General features: G+C 30.1%; 1 protein-coding gene across 1 annotated transcript; it reads left to right on the plus strand.

Moving 5' to 3' along the window:
* Window positions 1-385: 385 nt before the first annotated feature.
* Window positions 386-19,834, plus strand: LOC116772443 (transmembrane protein 64). The gene is made up of 3 exons (XM_032664641.2): window positions 386-1,052; window positions 9,730-9,885; window positions 16,029-19,834. Exons 1-3 carry the CDS (start codon window positions 516-518, stop codon window positions 16,149-16,151), a joined length of 816 nt encoding a protein of 271 aa, XP_032520532.1. The 5' UTR covers window positions 386-515; the 3' UTR covers window positions 16,152-19,834.
* The last annotated feature ends 90 nt before the right edge of the window (window positions 19,835-19,924 follow it).

Raw genomic sequence — 19,924 nt, forward strand, 5'->3', positions numbered from 1 at the left:
TATACTTGATCTTTTTTTTTTAATCTTTTAAGGTAAAGGAATTTTTTTTTGGAAATAAACCAATTTAAAAAACAATAATTTTAACTGCAAAAAAAAATCATGTGAAATGTTAAAAGTGACGTTTGTGAGATTGTTGTCATATATAACGATGAAAACATCGATATTATTTGGTAATTAATCGATTTAAAAGAGTAAAATATATTTATAATAAGACAAATATAACAATATCATATTCAATTATTTAAATTTTTCATATGATTTGAATTTTTTATTATGATATAGTTACTATTCACCAAATACAAGTACAATATATTTTTTTAAACTAGATTTCTAGGATTCATTAATCGGTTCGGCACGTCAGACACATTTCTTCGGTCAATTTTAAGCCGTAATAAAATCGAAATAAACAGTAGCAGAAAGTAGGCCATGGCGAGTGTTAGTCCACTTTATTCACTGTCTTTTTCTGGATCGTGCTATAGGCATTGTTTATTTTTTTAGTGTACAAATTATTAAATATGGAAATAGTTAACGTTGAAGACGGCCAGTCCGATACGGCGGTGACAAGAAAAAAAAGTTTGTGGTCAAAAATAAACAGTAGGACGACTTACAGTTATTTATTTAATATTGCTATATCGATATTGTTAGTTACGTGTTTAGTGTTAGTGTTATATTTCTTTAAGGAGTATTTAAAAACTATATTGTACTGGGTGGATGCTCAGGACCCTAAGATTATATTTTTATTATTTATGGGACTCTTTTTAATAGTAAGCTTTCCCGTGACAATTGGTTATCTTGTGTTGATTATAACTAGTGGATATTTGTTTGGTATCGTAAAGGGTCTAGGGACGGTTGTGGTGAGCGCAAACTTTGGAGTGGCTGTTGCACATTTTACTTTAAAAATGCTGAGGGGATATCTGCCTCTCGACAGACTCTTGAAGAACGAAACGGCAAGAGCTCTTCTCAAAGTGATCGCCGGCCCGCAAGCGCTCAAGATCGTGTTTTTTGCCAGGCTAACTCCAATACCGTTCGGTCTTCAAAACACGATATTCGCTGTAAGTAATATTACATTTATTTTATAAATTTAATACAGTATATTTTTGAAAAATTTACGAAAATCATAAAGAATATACATGCATGATTCTCTTCAATCCAATCTGTGAAGGACATAAGTATTCTTTACAAATATATTATAAAATATAATTATATTATATTCTAATTAAGTGTGCTTCCACACAAAATTCTCAGTACCTTAAAATAATGTAGAATACTCATCTATAAATACTTTTATTAATTTATTTATATTATATATATCTTAATATATTCGAAAATATGTATTTAACAGACCATAAAAAAACTATCCATAATGATAATGATTAATAGTTAAAAATTTATCAGTCTTCAACATATTAAAAATATTATTTATTGAATGAAGCATTTTCTAGGTATGTATATGAATATTTTATTAGTAATCAACTTAATAAGCGGTTCTGAAGTCATAACATATTAACTGACAGCTTAGCTTAAATAAACTGTGTGTGGAGGCCAAAGCTCACAGTCAACACCCTGCCTTGTTTATAATTCAAATGATTTCCCAAGGTTTCCTTACTTGTGGGTATATTTTTCATTATAAAAGGTGAGATGTTTACAAAATATATACATACTATACATATGCATATGACATATTAATTTTAAGTACCATAGACAAATATACTTATATATAAGATGTATTTTAAAAATTCAAATTTTAATGATCCTATAATATTATTCTAGTATTATCTAATGTAAATAGTCTGTGTGTAAAATATTATGATGGATAAAAATATGTTTAAAAGATTTACATTTAACAAGTGCACATTAATAAAATTAATTAATAATCAATCAATTTAATATATCCATATATACAAAAGAAAGTTGTGTTAGTTACACTATTTATAACTCAAGAACGGCTGTTGGGATATTGCTGAAAATTGGTGGAGAAATAGCTTAGAACCAGGAGACGGACATAGGATATTTAATGCTGTTCGATCAAAAAAACTTAATAAATTCCAATATCTGGTTATTTATGGCCTCTGGGGAGGAATAGAGTTTGCCCGATCAGTTATACATATATTACTAATTCTGAAATTAATGCAGACATAGTCGCAGGCAAAAACTAGTGTTTAATAAATGAAAGGAGAAACAAATGTAATTGGCAAATCATGAAATTAAAACTGAATTAATTCTTAAATAACTCGTATTATGGACTATATTAGTCACAATGATTGTCTTGTATAAATAAATTATACTCAGTAACTAGAGAAACTATATATCAATGCAATTGGAATAAATTTCAATAATGAATGTAAATTTTACATTACAATGACATTCTTTTGAATGAGTTTACAAAAACTTGAAATGTATGAAGTTAACCGTCAGAACTTATATGACTTAAAAAAAAAACAATTTAAATATGGAATGTTGTATTAAGTTTTTTTTTTTCATAGTCAATTTATTTTTTAAACCATCACTTTGATTTATTTATATAGCTCATTATATTTATTTTATATAAAATATAAGAAAAAGTCAAACTTCGTTTCAATAGTAACTCAGACATTGAATGAAAATTCATGATGATTTTTTTTAACTGGCTTCGTTGTTATATCTCTTTAGTGTTTCTTGATCATAATTGATTTATTTTGTACTAACTGCACTCATGTAGAACAGACGTGTTCAACGAGCTATATATCTACATACAAACGCACACACACACACAAACATATATGTATGTGTAACATTTGGTTTGTTAATATATTTAAAAAGACAATAATATCTTTAAAGATTAAATGTCATAATTACCTTAAATATAAAAAAATTAATCAAAATTAATTCATTGCTTTAAATACTGAATTATATACATACATACACACAGATAAATATAAATATTGAGTTACTCCTCGCTCATCCTATTCTATATGAGATTAGTACAATACAATTCCTTAATAATATTAAATTCCTACTAAATATAACATTTGTATGATGAAATCACTTAACATGGTATATTTCATGATTATTCTCATATCGCATTACTACAGACAATTCTAATGAACCATTAAAATTTTTAATCACATTAATATCTGACGTAATTAGTAATTACTTTGATTAACCTACCAATTACGTCTCGTTTCATGAATGTACAGAACTGTATATAATTAGTTCGTTGTGTGTGTTTTTTTTTTTATATCACTAAGTATTAGCCGTAATCTTATCATAATATGATTGGAATTGGAGATAACATTATTAGGAAATTGGAATAACGCTTATCTGTTTAATACTTATACATTCTCGAACTAATCTAAAATTACTAGAAAATTTTCAGATAGACAATTAGACTGGTAAAAAATGTTGGTGTATACACCATGTATATATCAATAGATATTTAGTTAAAAGTGATTTTTTGTTAACTGCAATCGAACAATCAGATTTTATTTATTCCTTAATTTTGCAAATTAAAGTCTGCAAGTTCAAATGTAATATTAATTTTCTAAAATTGCATACAATGTTGGCTTCTTATTTAAATAAATAAATAAATAAAATACCATTACAGACATAACTAGATAGAAATCATGTCTTCATGCTCTTAAAATTGTGTCTCAATTGCATTAATTGCAAAATTATATCTGTTTATTTTAATATGACAACACTATTTCTTTCTATATAGAGATAATAAAACAAATATTAATCAATAAACTAATTTATCTCTATTATCTGTAACGTTGACGCAATTCGTTTCTCTTTATTCTTGGACACTATAAAATATGCTATATTCTGTTTAGACTGGCTGCAAAACTTTTATGACTAGTAAATCAAAAGCCGGTATATTTACGGAATTCCTTGTTGGATGTATGATCGTGGACTGGTTTTATTTTTCTTAATATCCTCAGTTCTATTTCCGTAAATTTTCAGACATTTTGGTTCTGTGCATAATAAAGAGTTTCATAAACATGTTTTGTTATTGGAATAGTTTTCTAAACTCCGCCTTAACGTTCCCGAATCGTTGACGCGTGAAGAAAAAAAAAAATATTACGCGCCAATCGCTATTGACAGATCGATATTTTAACACATATAATTTTGTACCGAATTAAGATAATTTTAGTTTATATAAAACTCTTAAAGAAAATATTGAAATAAATGTAAAACTGGAATCATTGGAATGCTTATTGGATTAAATAATTCTCAGACGATGAGAAAAGTCTAAAAGAAATTCTGACAGCTAAAGTGAAACATACATAATGATAATGGCGTCACCGTTCTTAGTAGATAACAATTTATTATATGAATAACCATCCGTACTTATATTTGGAGAGATAGAAAAAAGGTTATAGTATATATTCTTTAAAATTTTCGCTTATAAATTTTAAATACAAACAGAATTGATAATTTTTCCGTGAAGATCAGGTCCCCACAACAAAACATTGTTTTAATTTCTCAGCGACGCTGTCAAAGCCGCAGGTTTGACAGTAATACTCATTAGCAAATTTTTATGTTATATTTAATAACTTCCCAGTAAGGTTTTCTAAATATAATCAGATGAGTGATATAACATTCGCATGTTTTGCTATTCTGTCATGTTTACTGTCCCCACAACCACCCATTTTGCTAGACGAATCCATTGATTGTTATTTGTTACATATTTAAGTTTATAATAAATAAATCAAACGTCCTTTCCCTATGAAGATAAATTATTATAAATAAAGTATAAAGAGGTAAAAGTCGTTCACATCGGTCTCCATTAAAAACAATGATGGCCAATAAAATGTTTTACGTAGATAAAATAAATGCATCTGTTTCTGTAACTTGTTATAAAAAATATAAATATATTTTAAAGTAAATTTTAAATGTTCTCCATCGTTTTCTGTGTTTGTAAATTATAAAATAATTGAGGAAAATACAATATTACATTACAGTAAAAACCCTCTACATACTAATCGCTTTGTCTCACATTTTTTTTAAATCACAGAAATATATTAGCTGTTGTTGAAATGAATATATTTAACTAATAAAAGTATTTATTTTGATATATGTGCTTACAGTTTTATCAGCACAATTCGCTATTAACAAAACAATATATTTTATTAGCTTTTTTATCTGTGATATATGATATAAATTAATAATAATTTGAACATGACTTTCGACTTTGCACATAAAAAAAAACTATGACCTTGAAAAATCTTTTTAAGTAGATAAAATAACTATTGTGTATTTGAATTTCGAATATCATTTTACGTCTGTGTTTTTTGAATCAAATAAATTTTGAACCTGAGATGAGTTGAAAATGTTTTAAATTGGAAAAATATAACAATTAACATACATTTGAAGAGGTACTTAAACGTATAGGAATATAAGTCGGTCACAAACAATCCAATAGATTCAAAACAAGTTGTTTTGTATGTGTTATATAAGTTTTCTAGTATGTTTATCGACATATGCCAAAGCGACTCAATGGCGGAGGGCTGATCCCGATTTATCCGGTTTTAGACGGACTTCGCTTTTATTTATAATAGACTTCTCAGTATTGTCCAATGGTATAATATAAATAGTACCACGAGATATCCTTTTGCGTTTATATTAAATATATTTTAATAATAGCTGGATTCATTCTAAAGCTCAAATAGTGCTTGCTTATATAGATCTAACATCATTGAGAATTTACCGGTGGTTTAAAATTAAATAGCTCGGTTTCAGATGAATCGGAAAATAGGCTGTGGACTATTGTCTATATTTAATTATTAAAAAAAGAAATGAAAATTAATATAGCCGATGCCAATGTTTATAAAATGGTACCAAGAAAAGGATGAATTTAACCCAACTACAAAATCAAGTTTCGTCTGTAGGTATTTGAGATGTTGCCAAAAGTTGTCCGAGAATAAGAGGCTGTAGATCTCGTGTTGATGAAACCAGAACTAATGTGTAACAAATATTAAGACATACAGACATAGTTTGAGTGGAATGCATCCGCCGTAAAACTTTGTTTTTACGTCTCTGTTTTAAGTAGTTATGTTTGTTTGCGTGCGTGTGTGTATGTTCGTGTTTGTGTGTTTGTATGTGTGTGTGTTTGTTTTGCATGCCTCGACATATGATAGGATTTCATAAGTGTTTTAAAGAAATTTGAAATACGTAACAATGTAAATAATGGTAACTATATTTCTACATACGGCTGTTTTACCTTAATCTTGACAATTATATCTTGGTTTAAACAATATATGTATTTATAATTTGTACCCTATATTCTAGTCTTATAATAATTCTTATTCTTATATTATATGATATATTTTTTAAGCCACATTTAATTACGCACATTCTTGCAAACTCGACTTTTGTTTTATGAGTGGAGTGGGACGCATGTTGTTTTACTTTTTGCTTTATATACAATAAAAATATATATGTATTTCCATTCATTTCCCAGACTTCTATTAATATTATTCTCATAGAATATGTTTCAATGTTTACATTTAAATATTTTTTTAAACACAACCAGTCACAAAAGTATTCACAAAGTGACATATATAATATCTATAAAAAGTTTTATATGATAAAATGTTTACGCGAAAAATACAAATCCTACACGGATTTGTATTTTATATATGGCTAGTCTATCCCCGTACTATGTCAAGGATATACAGAACTACAAAGTCTCTACGGTATTTTCAACGGTTCTAAAATTATAACGATCTCCCACAATGAATCAAACGTGACATGTTTTTTTTTATCTACACAATAAAAACATGACAACATATAATTATGTCAATTATAATAATAATTTATAAAATGACGTTAAATGTACTTTACGTCATGCATACAGCTTGACTTCAACAATAAAGATACAAAGGAAATGCTTGAAAATGTTACACGTTAGAAAACTTCGTAATAACGAGTCTGTAATATAAGGTCTGGCGCACACGAGTGTTTCCTAACAACGTTTCTGTTTTGATAACCGCGTCCGTTTTTTTTTTAATGCATATAGTTTGGAATTGGAGATGAAATATTAACTTATTATAATACAACTACAAGTGAAACGTGACCGGCGACTCGTGTGCGTCAGCCCTAAGAGTAGACGTCGATTTCTTTTACTAGCGAGATCATAAAGATCAAATGTCAACAAAGTCGGTACTCATACTTATGTATCATATACTTGAGTGACTAAAACATGTTACAAAAGGAAATAATTAAAAGACATTGTATGTTTTTTTAGCTAGAATAAAGCTCACCTCTGAATGTGTGTTTGTAAATGCAGGTATATGTTCATGTGTGCGTGTGCGTGTGTGTGTGTGTGCTTGTACGTGTATGCATAAAATAGTAAACCAAATCGAAGGTTAGTCGTGGTCATAACCTTTTTAAACGTCTAATCCTATCGAAATATGTCTTACAATTTCAGACAATGGAAATGGACAGACGTTAATACTATCACATGTATATACGTGTATATATTTATATATATATACGTACCTAATGTAAATAAATTTTTATATTTGTCGATAGTGTGGTAATCAAATAAATTTAAAAAACATTTAGTTTTGTAAAAAAAAAACGTGTCCATGTACAATTTAATATTCATAAACTAGTGACATACAATCGTTATAAAACAAATAAGTATAGTTAATAAATTATTCATTAAGTCACATAAAAATCATTTAATTTCTTTCTTTTTATGTAAATTTTATATAATTTTTATTTCACATACGTGTTTTACTCTATTGAAATAATTTAACACACTCAAAATAATAATGTTCTATGTATATGTATACTAAACATATTACATGTTTCTATATATTATTTTATTATAATTACATTTGAATATACCTTTACATATTCATAAGTATCATAAAAACGTCTAAATAACAGAAAAAGAAATCTGTCTGCGTTCCTAAAATCATACATGAAATAGGAATGTTTACGTTTGTGCGTTAGTCTGTATTCGAAAATATCCGATCGAAGAGATGACGCGGCCTCGGTGACATGACTTCAGCTTATCGTACATGTTGAAATTACTTCATGAATACTAGAATTTATAGTTCACGACTTCGGTGAATACAACTATGATTGTTGAATATCATTCTGTGGTTTTTTTTTTCGCTCGCATATAGGCATTAAATATTAAAAAGATAAATAGTGATACCTTCCGTTGAATTGTCAATAACTCAGTATTACTCTATAATTCAGTATGTTTAGTACGAGTTCGCAACGTTAGCGAGTTTGTGATATAGTTTTTAATTTAAGTTACGTTAATTATGTAACGCGTGGAGATATGTGAATGAAATACCGTTAACTCTGGGTAGGTAGTGTGACGATTCGACGTAAAACTTGTAGTAAACGTCCAGTTAAAACAATTGCAGCTTATCGCGCTATTGCTTTACTTGGTAACTAAAACTAAACACGGCAAGTATTAATGGTCGCTTCAAACGAATCCTTACTGCACTGGATATATATTTTTTTGGATATTTTCACTACTTAATTAAAAAAAATATCAACTATTTAATAAGATACATCATACTTTATCTGTATTTAATTTAAATTTATATACGTTTATAATAATTTTTACGAAATAAATTAATGCAATAAAATAAATGTAACTATTATTTATTCAGACGAGTAAATATAAGTATAGGTATATCTATTTGTTCCACAATACCTGGCTACGAAAGTAACCGCAGTTAGTGATATTTGACTGACATTTAAACTTGTCGCTCCGTTTAATTAACTACGTAGCAGTTAGGTTTACCAGTTAGTTTTATGTGGAATGAAATTCATATTTTCATACTTACAAAATAAAAACACAGGTATATAGGCTATATAGAGATATTAATTTATGTAGTCTTTGATGAAAATTACATAAACTCTGCATTTATTTATAACTCGATGCTTTTTCTTATTTTTATTAATACATCAATAAAATTATGTACAACTTTCAACAATAAAATAAACGCGATATAACTCGTCCGACCAAAAAAACATTGACATTGAAAAAACATTCCACTATACCAGTGCGAATAGAGCCTTAGCTTGAAAAAAAATAGCGAAATAATAGCGAGAAGTGTAAGTCTGAGATTCACCCGACAAAGAACCAGTTTGATGGATTTGTCATAAAAAAGTGATATATTTATGTGACACAAAGACACAAGTGGAACTTTACCCGGCCGTTTAATGAAAAAATACAGAGAATTATCCCTTGCATGATATTCTAGTACTCATAGTATAAAAATGTTACCAATAAAACAGTTTTAATTATGTTTCCATCAAAATCCTAATAATCTAATATCCCTAATGGACGCCGACCATGACTTCTAATTATCAGGTTCTAAAGGCTAAATAATACTCTGTAACCGCCAGCTCGTCTAATGGCTGTGTCATGTTTAAATACCATTTTCTTAAACCAATTACGTATTTAAAGGTTGCGTGCTGGAAACGACTCGTGTTATTTAAAGGACAATCAATGTTTCAACGAGTTTATTATTCACATGGAACGCATTTATAATATAAAAATTTAAATTATATGTTTTTTAAATTAAGTAAATTAAATAATACTCGCTTACTTGGGTTATCAAATCTGGGTGGAATTTTTCTTCTAAACTAGCAATTCTTCTTTTTAATACCATAACTGTAAGGAGTCGGTCGAAAGCTCGTGAGAGTTTTTGCAGCTTTTCCAGATGTTTCACTTTAAAGGAGTACCATATGACAAATGACCCTAATTTCCAGGTGAGTGATGTCCGCGGCTGTGGTTATCACCTGGCGACCATGCTGGGCCTGCTGCCGGCCCAGGTCATCAATGTCTACTTGGGATCGACGCTGCGGTCTATGCACGACGTGCTTCACGAGTCACACGTTACGGGATATATCGTGTTCGCTTTTCAGGTAATATAAACTTGTTCCCCAACTATGCCTGTAGAATTAGAGAATAAACAACACTAAATATTACAAACATGTCCTCAATACAGTAGAAGACTTATAGATTTATTTAACTTATATACGCTCCTTTTATATTTTAAAATGTTGTAGTTATGACAGCCAGTTCCTGATATAATCTGTATGTTTCTTTTCATCCAAGTTTTTTTACCCGGACTTAGCATGTATAGAAGTAGACTGTAGTGGAATCACAACTGCATTAATAAATTCTAAATATAGAAACGTCTTTCATATTTGGGGGACATTGATATGTATACTATACGGCATTAGCAAAAATATTTTTAAAGTGTTTTCTTACTATATGAATTAAATAAAACAACATAGCATGAGTTATAATGGGAATGACTTAATTCTGCGTTTATTTATATTTAAAATTTTGCTTCTAAAACAGTGAAAATGTGCTATTTTTTTTTTTAATTCATTTGAGGTTAGAGGAATGACGCCTCCGAATTTCTGTTACAACCTATTTCTTAATATTCTCCATAAAGATACCATTTTTATTTTCGTATGAAGCAAGAAGATATAAACTGATTTGTTTTTTTAATATTTCTGTTTACATTAATGTTAATTTATTTGACCAGACGTATATTATTTGTTAGCCCATTGCAGTGCAATTGTTCAACAAATATCTTTAGTTTTCATAGTAAATCAGAACTAACATGACCTCGACCTACAGTCAAGGCTTTACACCACACACGAAGGACCTTAATTTAACCTTAATTTAATTGTGTGTAAAGTCATTGATTCTAAACCACAAAATGAAAATAAACTGATAATATATTTTAAATAATCGAACAATTTAACCAATAAACGTAGTATAAAAATTTATTAAATTAATCTCAATTGTATTTAGGTCGAGATATTGTTAGTTTTGTTCATACTAACATTTGAACTCGTATCTTTTCGCGGCCGTCCTATGTTTTATCAAAATCATAATTTGTTTTAACATCTTTATAAAATTTTCAAAAGAAAGTGGAACATATTTCTATTTTTAGTTCAGCGTTTTTCATCAAGAAATGCGGCAGAGGCTTAGTCACGTACATAAACATTCGCTATGGTTTACGAGAGCCACTAGAAATATGTGAAAAAGGCCTAACACTTGACAACACGCTGCCGCGAGACGTTCTAGACGGGAACCCATTAAATATCTTAGATAATTTAAAGTGTAAAAATAAATTTCTTCAGTGCTAACAGTAATGCGTTATAGTAAATTGTATTTACATATGCAATTAATTACTTTGTTTCAAGTTTACGATTGTACTGTCTAAATTTACTTTCAATGTGTGAATGTTGGACTAATATGGGTCTATAAATACAAATAGTAGTTGTTGACGCATTTGGATTTGATTGTCTATATTGGACCTACCTGCCAGTTTTAAAGGCTCTGGTTGATACGTCAAGGTCTTTTTTAGAAAACTCGGCTAAAGACGTCATTGGAAGGCCTATAGAAATTTTAGTCGCTTCTAATGTACGATATTAGAGGTCGATTGATTTCAAAGACAATATTACAGCGTGTGTGATATTTATATATAGTTAATAATTTTTTAATTTAACGACAAAAAATATCTCGTAAGAAAATTTATAACTTCAATTATATATATAACGAGATTTATTAAATTTAAATTTCGAATGTATCCGAAAGTATACATATACAACTGTGTGGTTCCTGTCGTTTGTCACGCAGTCGCTTCATTACGTCTTCAATTTGTCAATTGGTGTACCAATTGACATCTCGTTACGTTAGCACAGAGTTCTCACCGGTTGCCACTGACGATACAAAGACGACCTTATTCGACAAACTCCTTCGTGTTCCCTCCAAGGTACTCAAGATACTAATTCGTCCAACAAATAAGATGGTTGACATTGGCAATATGTTTCACGATTCGAATGCGAATGAAGCCATAACATAAAAAAACACGACGCTGAAACTTGACGCGAATATATATCTAAAACATTTACAGTACATTTTATTTAAAGTAGCAGTATATTCCGATAGTCAAAGTTGCCAGCTAAATCTCCGAATCCCATTCGAGTGGGTAAACATTATACAGACAGATTAAAATTGTTGACACATGAACAATTTTCGCTCATATTTACCCTAATTCAAGGTTTATTGCAAGTAAAATGTATAGAGGTAATTCACAATTATGACGTGTAAACACGGGGAATTACGCATATATATGATTTATTATCAGTGTTCGCTGACGTCACTATAAAGATTGTTAGCTTTAATGATTATTTAACTATTAACTTAGTATTAATCGAATCGTGAATGAAAAATGATATTGTAACTATTACCACTTTCACAACATTCACGTTCCGATGAGTGACTAAAATTTCAATGACGCGAAATACTTTGGTTTATCAAGAGTTATTTTATTTTCATTTACTTCAATAAACAAAGTATTACTTTATCGGACTATGACATTCATGACTCAATTGATTTCGATGAGGTTTTTGTATGTAACTAGCCAAGGCTTAAGATAATTCCTTGGCTAGCTATGACACGAAGCCGCTGATTCAGCAGGGATGTGAAGGAGAAATATAATAAGATTACTAGTTACTTGAACAACTTCCTAGGCTTTGTATGCCTTGTTGAAAAACTGCTAGAAAACCGAGTTAGATATTACAGACTATTAACTGTTCCCTGCCACAGAAAAGGCAGCATATGTTTTATTGTAGAGCAATTTTGCAAAACTTGTGGGTAAAATTTTTTGTTTTCCCATTGTTCGTATAGATATAAAGGCTAGCTGGTTATCCAACACGGGAACACGCAACATATAGTTGTCCGTGTGTAATGCTATCCACACCAAATCTACACCAAACGTTTCTAAAGGTTGACCTTGAGCTTTGTTGATTGTGACCGCGAACGCCAACCGAATTGGTGATTGCAGTCTTTGAAATTAAAGTGGTGTATCGGTCGAGATCCTGGGAATTCGAGGAATGATGACATCTTCACCTTTAAAAGGCTCTGTTGAAACTGTTGCTTTCACTTTTATTATTTTTTTAACTGCGAGTCTTATGCCGTTACAGCGTTTTGGCTCGTTAATGGCGCACTTAGGGGTACGTTAGTAGGGGTGCAGAACGTTTAGGTTTTTGACGCATACACAAACCAAGTTAATATATATGCATACATTAGATTAGGTAAAATTTTATCTTATAACTAATTCTTATTTCAGAATCTCATTAACCCTAATAACTATGTTAATCCTATTTAAAGTATTATCTGCTATAAAAGACAAGAGATACGTGTTCTAAATAAGCAAATATCAGTTAATATATGATGAATGTCGATGACGTCCATCATTATTAGAAGATAAGCATCAGTTCTTAGTTCTGACACATTATAAATATTTTATTGTGTACCGTCAGCATACATTCGCATATTAACCAACAAAGAGTAACTCGAAGGAAAACTATATCGTTTGTCATTTTTTTTCATCTCGTACTGTTTGGCACCAAGTACTGGACTATACAGTTTCTGAGACAACATAACGTTGAAATATATAGTACTTGAGACTATCTTACTTTGGGCTATAAAGAAATGTGTAGTACTAATTACTGTATAATCCCAAATACTTTATAGTCCAAAGCACTATATAGTCCTAGGTGCAATATTGTGCCAAATACTGTGACAATGAATAACAAATAAACAACGTCCTTAACAAGTTAGTATTGAACACGAGACATTGACACTATTTAGTGTCGTAATTTTAGATACAGCGATGTAGTTTATTTATAAAATTATCTTTAGCCGATAAATTATTTCGTATCATCTGTTTGTGATATTCGTATCTTCTGATAAGAATGTTAGTAGCATTTTTATTAATTATTTTTTTCAATAAAAATGATCCATAGAAAAATATGTTTCAAGTATTGAAATAATTATAGTCTAAATCCGCAAATAAATTACGTTCCTACGTCGTTTATTTGTGAAATGAAAGCATGGGCTATAAAACATTTAATGTTTTCGTAGAGATAATAAATATGGCTTTTACGATTAAGATAATTTGATCGTGACTATGGTCACGCCTTAATGACGTCACCAATATTCATTATTCAGCCCGAATCCTAAGCAATTCCAGTCCTCATAATTACTTAATGCTGATGGAACGGTTTCCCTAACACGAGTTCCGGTTGGCATAGGCGAGATTTTGCATATACTCTCCTACTTAATCCCCTCGTCCTTCGTCCAATCAGATCAGGTAGACTCTAGAGCATTAGAATTACTTCTTTGCCATTCAAATTTTTTCCTGAATTTTAGGAGATCATAGCCATTCTGCACCTGCTTGTTGGCGAAAGTTATCTCCGGTATTGACATCTGGTACATGTTGTTTTTGAAGCAACTCTACCCAGTAAGCATCTGTACATTGTACAAGATGAAACTTAGAAGTTTTTTGTGCCGGATCAGCCAACAACGAAGCAGATAACTTGCACATCATCTACTCAGTCTGCATAACTCAACGGTAGAAGGACGGAGAATTTGCTCAAGTACGGCCAATGTATACCTACATAATATTTCCATACAAAAAAAGAACTGTTTGTTATAATCAGCGATAGTATTGTTGAACTTCGTGTAGAGCGCCATATACTCTTTCATTTCCGAGTTAGACCAACATACTTCAACCAGTATTGTAACTCCCTGGGCCTTGTTATAAGACCTTCAAAATAAGAAAGAGGAAGAAGAAGAGCCTTCTTAGCGTCAATGAGCCTAGATTCTAGTAGGGCAATCCGATTTGCCACCAAGAGATTCATGATACAGGAAAATTTCTTTGTATCCAAGGCTAGTATAGTCAATCGACGAATAAATAAGCACCAGTTTTTACGACTTTAACTCGGTAAGGAACAATAGCGAACAAGTATTCAAACGTAAAATGTACCGTTATTGAAATAATATTGTAATTCATAAGCATGAAGCAGTACCCGACTTGTAAAACATCCGCTATAAATTTTTATATACCGTCAGAATATTCAGTTTCCGTCGCGATTTTTAATCTATATGAACATTTTATGCTACTTTTTATTACGTACACTGGCCATGATTTTTATCTTGATTATAATGAATCGCCGTCTCAAATGGGCACTGTCGAGGAAAAAGTTTTAGTTTAACAATGAGATTACTTCAAGGATATCTGATTATAATATTTTACTTAAACAAACGTTGCGGCTTTAGAAATATAATGAGCTAGTATCGGTTAAAAATTTGCAAGCAATGACGGAGCCGTTTATGTGAGCAAGCGATGGTAGAATATCTTAAGACGTAACCTTTGATTTAACCTCAGACTGTTTTTAACGGCGACTTCCTTGACATTACAATACATTTTAATGGTGGATACTTTGCATATAGATATGCTACTAAAGGTCATTTTCAATTATTCCGTCAGGACTTTCTTCTCAAGGACGTCCTTATTTCTCATATTTGTTAAACCATACCCCAATTTTTCACTGTATTTTATTTTCAATATACGACGAAAAACAAAACAACTTCTCATTCAGTTCCATTAAGAAAAATAAGTTTATCCCATAAAGGTTAGGCTTGACTTTTATGTGAATCAACGATATGGTTTTTCCACAAAGTGTTGCTATATACCTACTATTAAATGTTTTTTTTTTTTGTATTATTAAGTCCAAGTTTAAATATGAATAAAAACTCTTTAGTTACAACAGGTTGAAAGAATTATTCAAACTGAATTTTCATAGTAAAATGTGAGGTTTTCTTTTAAATAAATATTTTTATACTATAACCCTTGACATACATACTGAAACAGTCACCTAGTTATCTCAATCCGTATGTTTGCGGAAGTCGGTTTGCACACCATGCCCATGCCATTTTCTCATACGTTTATTATTAACTTTTTTATTTTTTAGTTACAACAGAAACTATTTATATAACCATCACAATAAACACATTGAACTAATCCACTCGTAGCTCACGTGTTAAATTTATAAATTGCAATTCGTCCTTCCTTGGGGACGTGATGGCGCTGTTATCGCTGGCCTGATAAAAACGGCTCTAGTATTTAATTATGTACTCTATAATAATATTATTTGTTAATATAACTATGCTCTAATAGTATAATTGTGTATTACAGATATTGATCGGCATCACGTTGATGGTTTGGGTGGTACAGAAAGCGAGAAAGGAGTTGACTATCGCTATATTAGCGGCTGAGTTGGGACGCGAGACTTTGTCTACCAGTAGTTCCTCGAGCTAGCCCACGGCACGCTCGTCCGATGCGGACAGCGTGAGTGACAGCTAGGGCTTCGCCCCCGGGTGCTTCGCCCGGCAGTGTGAGACGTACGTTTAGTGACACTCGCTCGACAGGACCTCGCCAATATACCACGGCGATATGTTCATCATCATGGCAATAAAGTGTACACATGATAACCCGCAGCTAGTCGACCCAACGACAGTGAAGTAACTGGCCACTGAGAGACCCCGGGAGGTCCTCCAACCTGTGATATTAAGATTATTAGTGTAGGAAAAGGTGTTAGGTGTTGCGAAGAATGTATTTTATAAGTAATTTACTGTCCGTCAGACGCGTCCGAGTCGAGCTGTTCCTGACTCGCCACGGAGTTTATTATATTTCTAAATCGCTGTCAATGGAGTCGATGCTTTGATGTTATCATCACGTGCTTATCGCTCTGGCAGATGTCTGTCTCTGTTTATCTTATAGCTGATAACGTGCTTTAAAAATCTTTTTTTTTTTATTTCTGCTCTCGACTTTGTTTGACACCAATGATTATGCCAATGATAGAATACAAGCCCACAACCTATACCTTCCAAAGCCTCGGAAATAATACCAATATCTGAAGCTTCTTACTTAACAAACTACCAAAAAAAAATCCAATCTGGCTTGAGTGTTTCATATTTCTAAAATACAACTTTATCGTATCATCGAAATGTGTGAAAATTAACAATTTTAACTAAACTAATTGAATATCTTTAAAATATCTACCAGTCGACACTAGATGTCTGTCGTACACGGCCTTGTCACTTGGAATCCAATTACGAAGACACAAATAAGCTAACACAACCTTTTAACTACTGTCACATCTGTGGTAACTCAATTATACAGGTTAAACATAGATTTATTAAACATTATGATATAATTTTAAATTAATCCTAACAGAATGTGGGTAATCTAACCGACGATACCTTTTTGAAGGTAGTTGACAAATTACACGCTTGAATAATTACGGAATAATAGATGAAAATATAATGAAGCGGTTAATATTCTAATAACAAATTAAATTTTAAAATTTAATAAATACAAAGTCAAAATGTTGTAATTATAATAATTAACTGGCGTTAATGTTTTACTAAATTGCAAAACAAACACCAAGGTCAATATTCTGTTTGACTTTATTCATTGGAATCAGTCCAAAGAATGTCTTTGTTGATGAAATAAAAATATGTTATATTTATCATCTGTTAAATATTTTTTTGAACGAAGGATTTTAACTCTGCTTCATTTTACAATGTTAACTCTTGCAGATAGTTATCATAAATAATTTATATTATTATTTATAATCGTAAAGAAATTTCGTTCTACATTCATTGAAAATGTCATTAATACTACATTCTGAAAATTCAGTTCTAATTTTAAATGTAAGCGTATTATTTTATTTACTTCTTATTTTTAATAAAGAAGGTATAAAAAGTAAGATGAAAATATTGCACGTTGTCAGCATTTAATTCAATTTAATACAATTAGGTAAGAAGGACTCGCACTTTATATGAACTAAAAATATCAACCTCTTTAGATGACAGTGAAAAAAAAGAACGATCAAAATACACCAATGAGATTCGCTTATTCTAGAAACCTAAAAGTTACGGGTTGACAAAATAAACGAATGCTATTGGTGGATTTTACGTAGATTTTTTTTCTCTTCGCAAAACTCCAATGTAACGATCGACGTGTATTCAGTCTGTGTTCTTAGGGCTGCCATCTGTTAGGTGAATAGAAAACAAGTAATAATTATTGGTGTATTGTGATAAAGTATATTGTCTACTGTGAGGTGTACAATTGTTTATATGATAAATATTAGTTGATTATATCTTATAATGTATTTAAAGTAACAACGGACAGCCCTTTGGAGAATTGTATTTAATTACGACTAGCACTCAAAATGTTGCCAAATGACTTAAATTATGATTATGGTCGTTAGAGTTGCCATGTGCCATCATAACGAAAGATGTAAAAAAAAGTAGAAGGAAATGATTTTGGTAATAATTATTAAATTATTGAAAATTCTATTACTTCAATCAAGATTTATATTTACAATAAACTTATTGAAAAATGGGGCCATATTTCTTAAAATAGTTATAAAAATGCAGCAAAAATTAGAAAGAAATGTTACTTTATTGTACGTTCAGAAATATTTTTAGTATTCTATTTCTGTGTTTCATACATCTAAGATAAGTCACTGGTCCCCTTCCCGAACGATCCTATTTATTTATTTTTTATATTATAATAGGTTACAAAAAATATTTTCAATTAATACATTCAATACGGGCGTATTCAACACGGAAAGCATTCAATAGGAAATTTCTATAGTGCAAGATGTATACGGAAAATATCGAATAATTAAATAAAATATTATCTTTAAATAAAAAAATCTATTGTTGAGTAAAACAGTTCAATATAAAATGTCATATAAGCTCATCTAAGTACAACTCATCCAAAACCTGATATATATTTTTTTGTATTTAATCATACTTGGTACTTCCTATACTCATAGTGCAAAAAATATTTAATTTTGAATAATGTCTCCTGTACAGTTTTCTCTTTACTCTCTCGACCATGGCCATACTTTTAAAAATTAAATTATGTAAATATATTATATTCATAAATGTAGTATTCGGTATTCAATCTTGTCACCGTGTTTTTTTTTTTATTTATTTCTTACAATTTTTTTAATATTTAATAGGCTCGTAATTTCGAATGTCATAAAAATGTCAACCGTCAAAATGTATTTTCGGAGGAATGTTTAAATTATATTCATTACTCCTTTTTGTTTTTGTTATTCAATATTACTAACAATATATATACAGTATAAAGTAACGAGGATAAATATTTAATTATTTCAATTGTATATAAAATGTATGTTTAATAAAACAAATGTCGTATCGAGTGTCGTGGGGTGTAATGTCGTGTCGTGTCGTGTAAACGATATTACATTAATGATGTCAAAAGATGTGTTTTAAATGTTACTAAAATATAAGAAGCAATTTCATTCAACGTATTCAGCGCCTCGACTTCTTTGTTTATTCGTATTTGATTCTTCCTTTTGACATTCTGAAGACTGATTTTATATGAAGATTTAGACTTTTTTTAACATTATTTCTTTCTTTGTAATCTTATTGTAGATTATAAAATATAATCGACATCCCCGGTTCTTATGTTTATATTATATTCGTTCTATATTTAAAATCTGTGCCATAACACAATGACTTCTTATAATTTTCATTTATATCGAAGCAGGTGCCAAAAAATATTTTATTTCTAATTTCCATATTAATTTTATAGTACTAATAAAATATATTAATTTGTTTTACCGATTCTTAAATTACTATCACACGAACATCTGTATTATTATTTGAGATTTAATCTACTTTTTCTATACGTCACTTCCATATACTGTATGTATAAGATCCATGGTGCAAGTGATATTGCTAGTGCAATTTTATACTTAATTCCTTAAAACTAAACTTTGTATTGAAATAAACGATGCTTCTAAAGCTAATATATGCTCAGTTTAAAACTATTTTTGTAATACTCTAGCGTATAATTGTGCATTTATTGTAAACGAATTTATTTTGTGTAATTTTAAAATAACCTATTAAACGACTTCACTTGTCTGTTAAAAAAATAAACATTATTATTACACCTCGGGCAGCGTTTTATTTTTTAACGTTTTTTTATTAAACAGACGCATCGTTTTTAGATATCTTAATGTCATGAACAATTCCTTTCTCAAAACA

This window comes from Danaus plexippus, chromosome 12, assembly GCF_018135715.1.
Source record: "Danaus plexippus chromosome 12, MEX_DaPlex, whole genome shotgun sequence".
Lineage (NCBI taxonomy): Eukaryota > Metazoa > Arthropoda > Insecta > Lepidoptera > Nymphalidae > Danaus > Danaus plexippus.

Bases quoted from the DNA above. Each gene is read 5' to 3' on its own strand.
- LOC116772443 (XM_032664641.2), top strand. From the start codon at position 516: ATGGAAATAGTTAACGTTGAAGACGGCCAGTCCGATACGGCGGTGACA. The intron at 1,053-9,729 runs GTAAGTAATATT...CCTAATTTCCAG, and splicing joins TTCAAAACACGATATTCGCT to GTGAGTGATGTCCGCGGCTG. The intron at 9,886-16,028 runs GTAATATAAACT...TGTGTATTACAG, and splicing joins ATATCGTGTTCGCTTTTCAG to ATATTGATCGGCATCACGTT.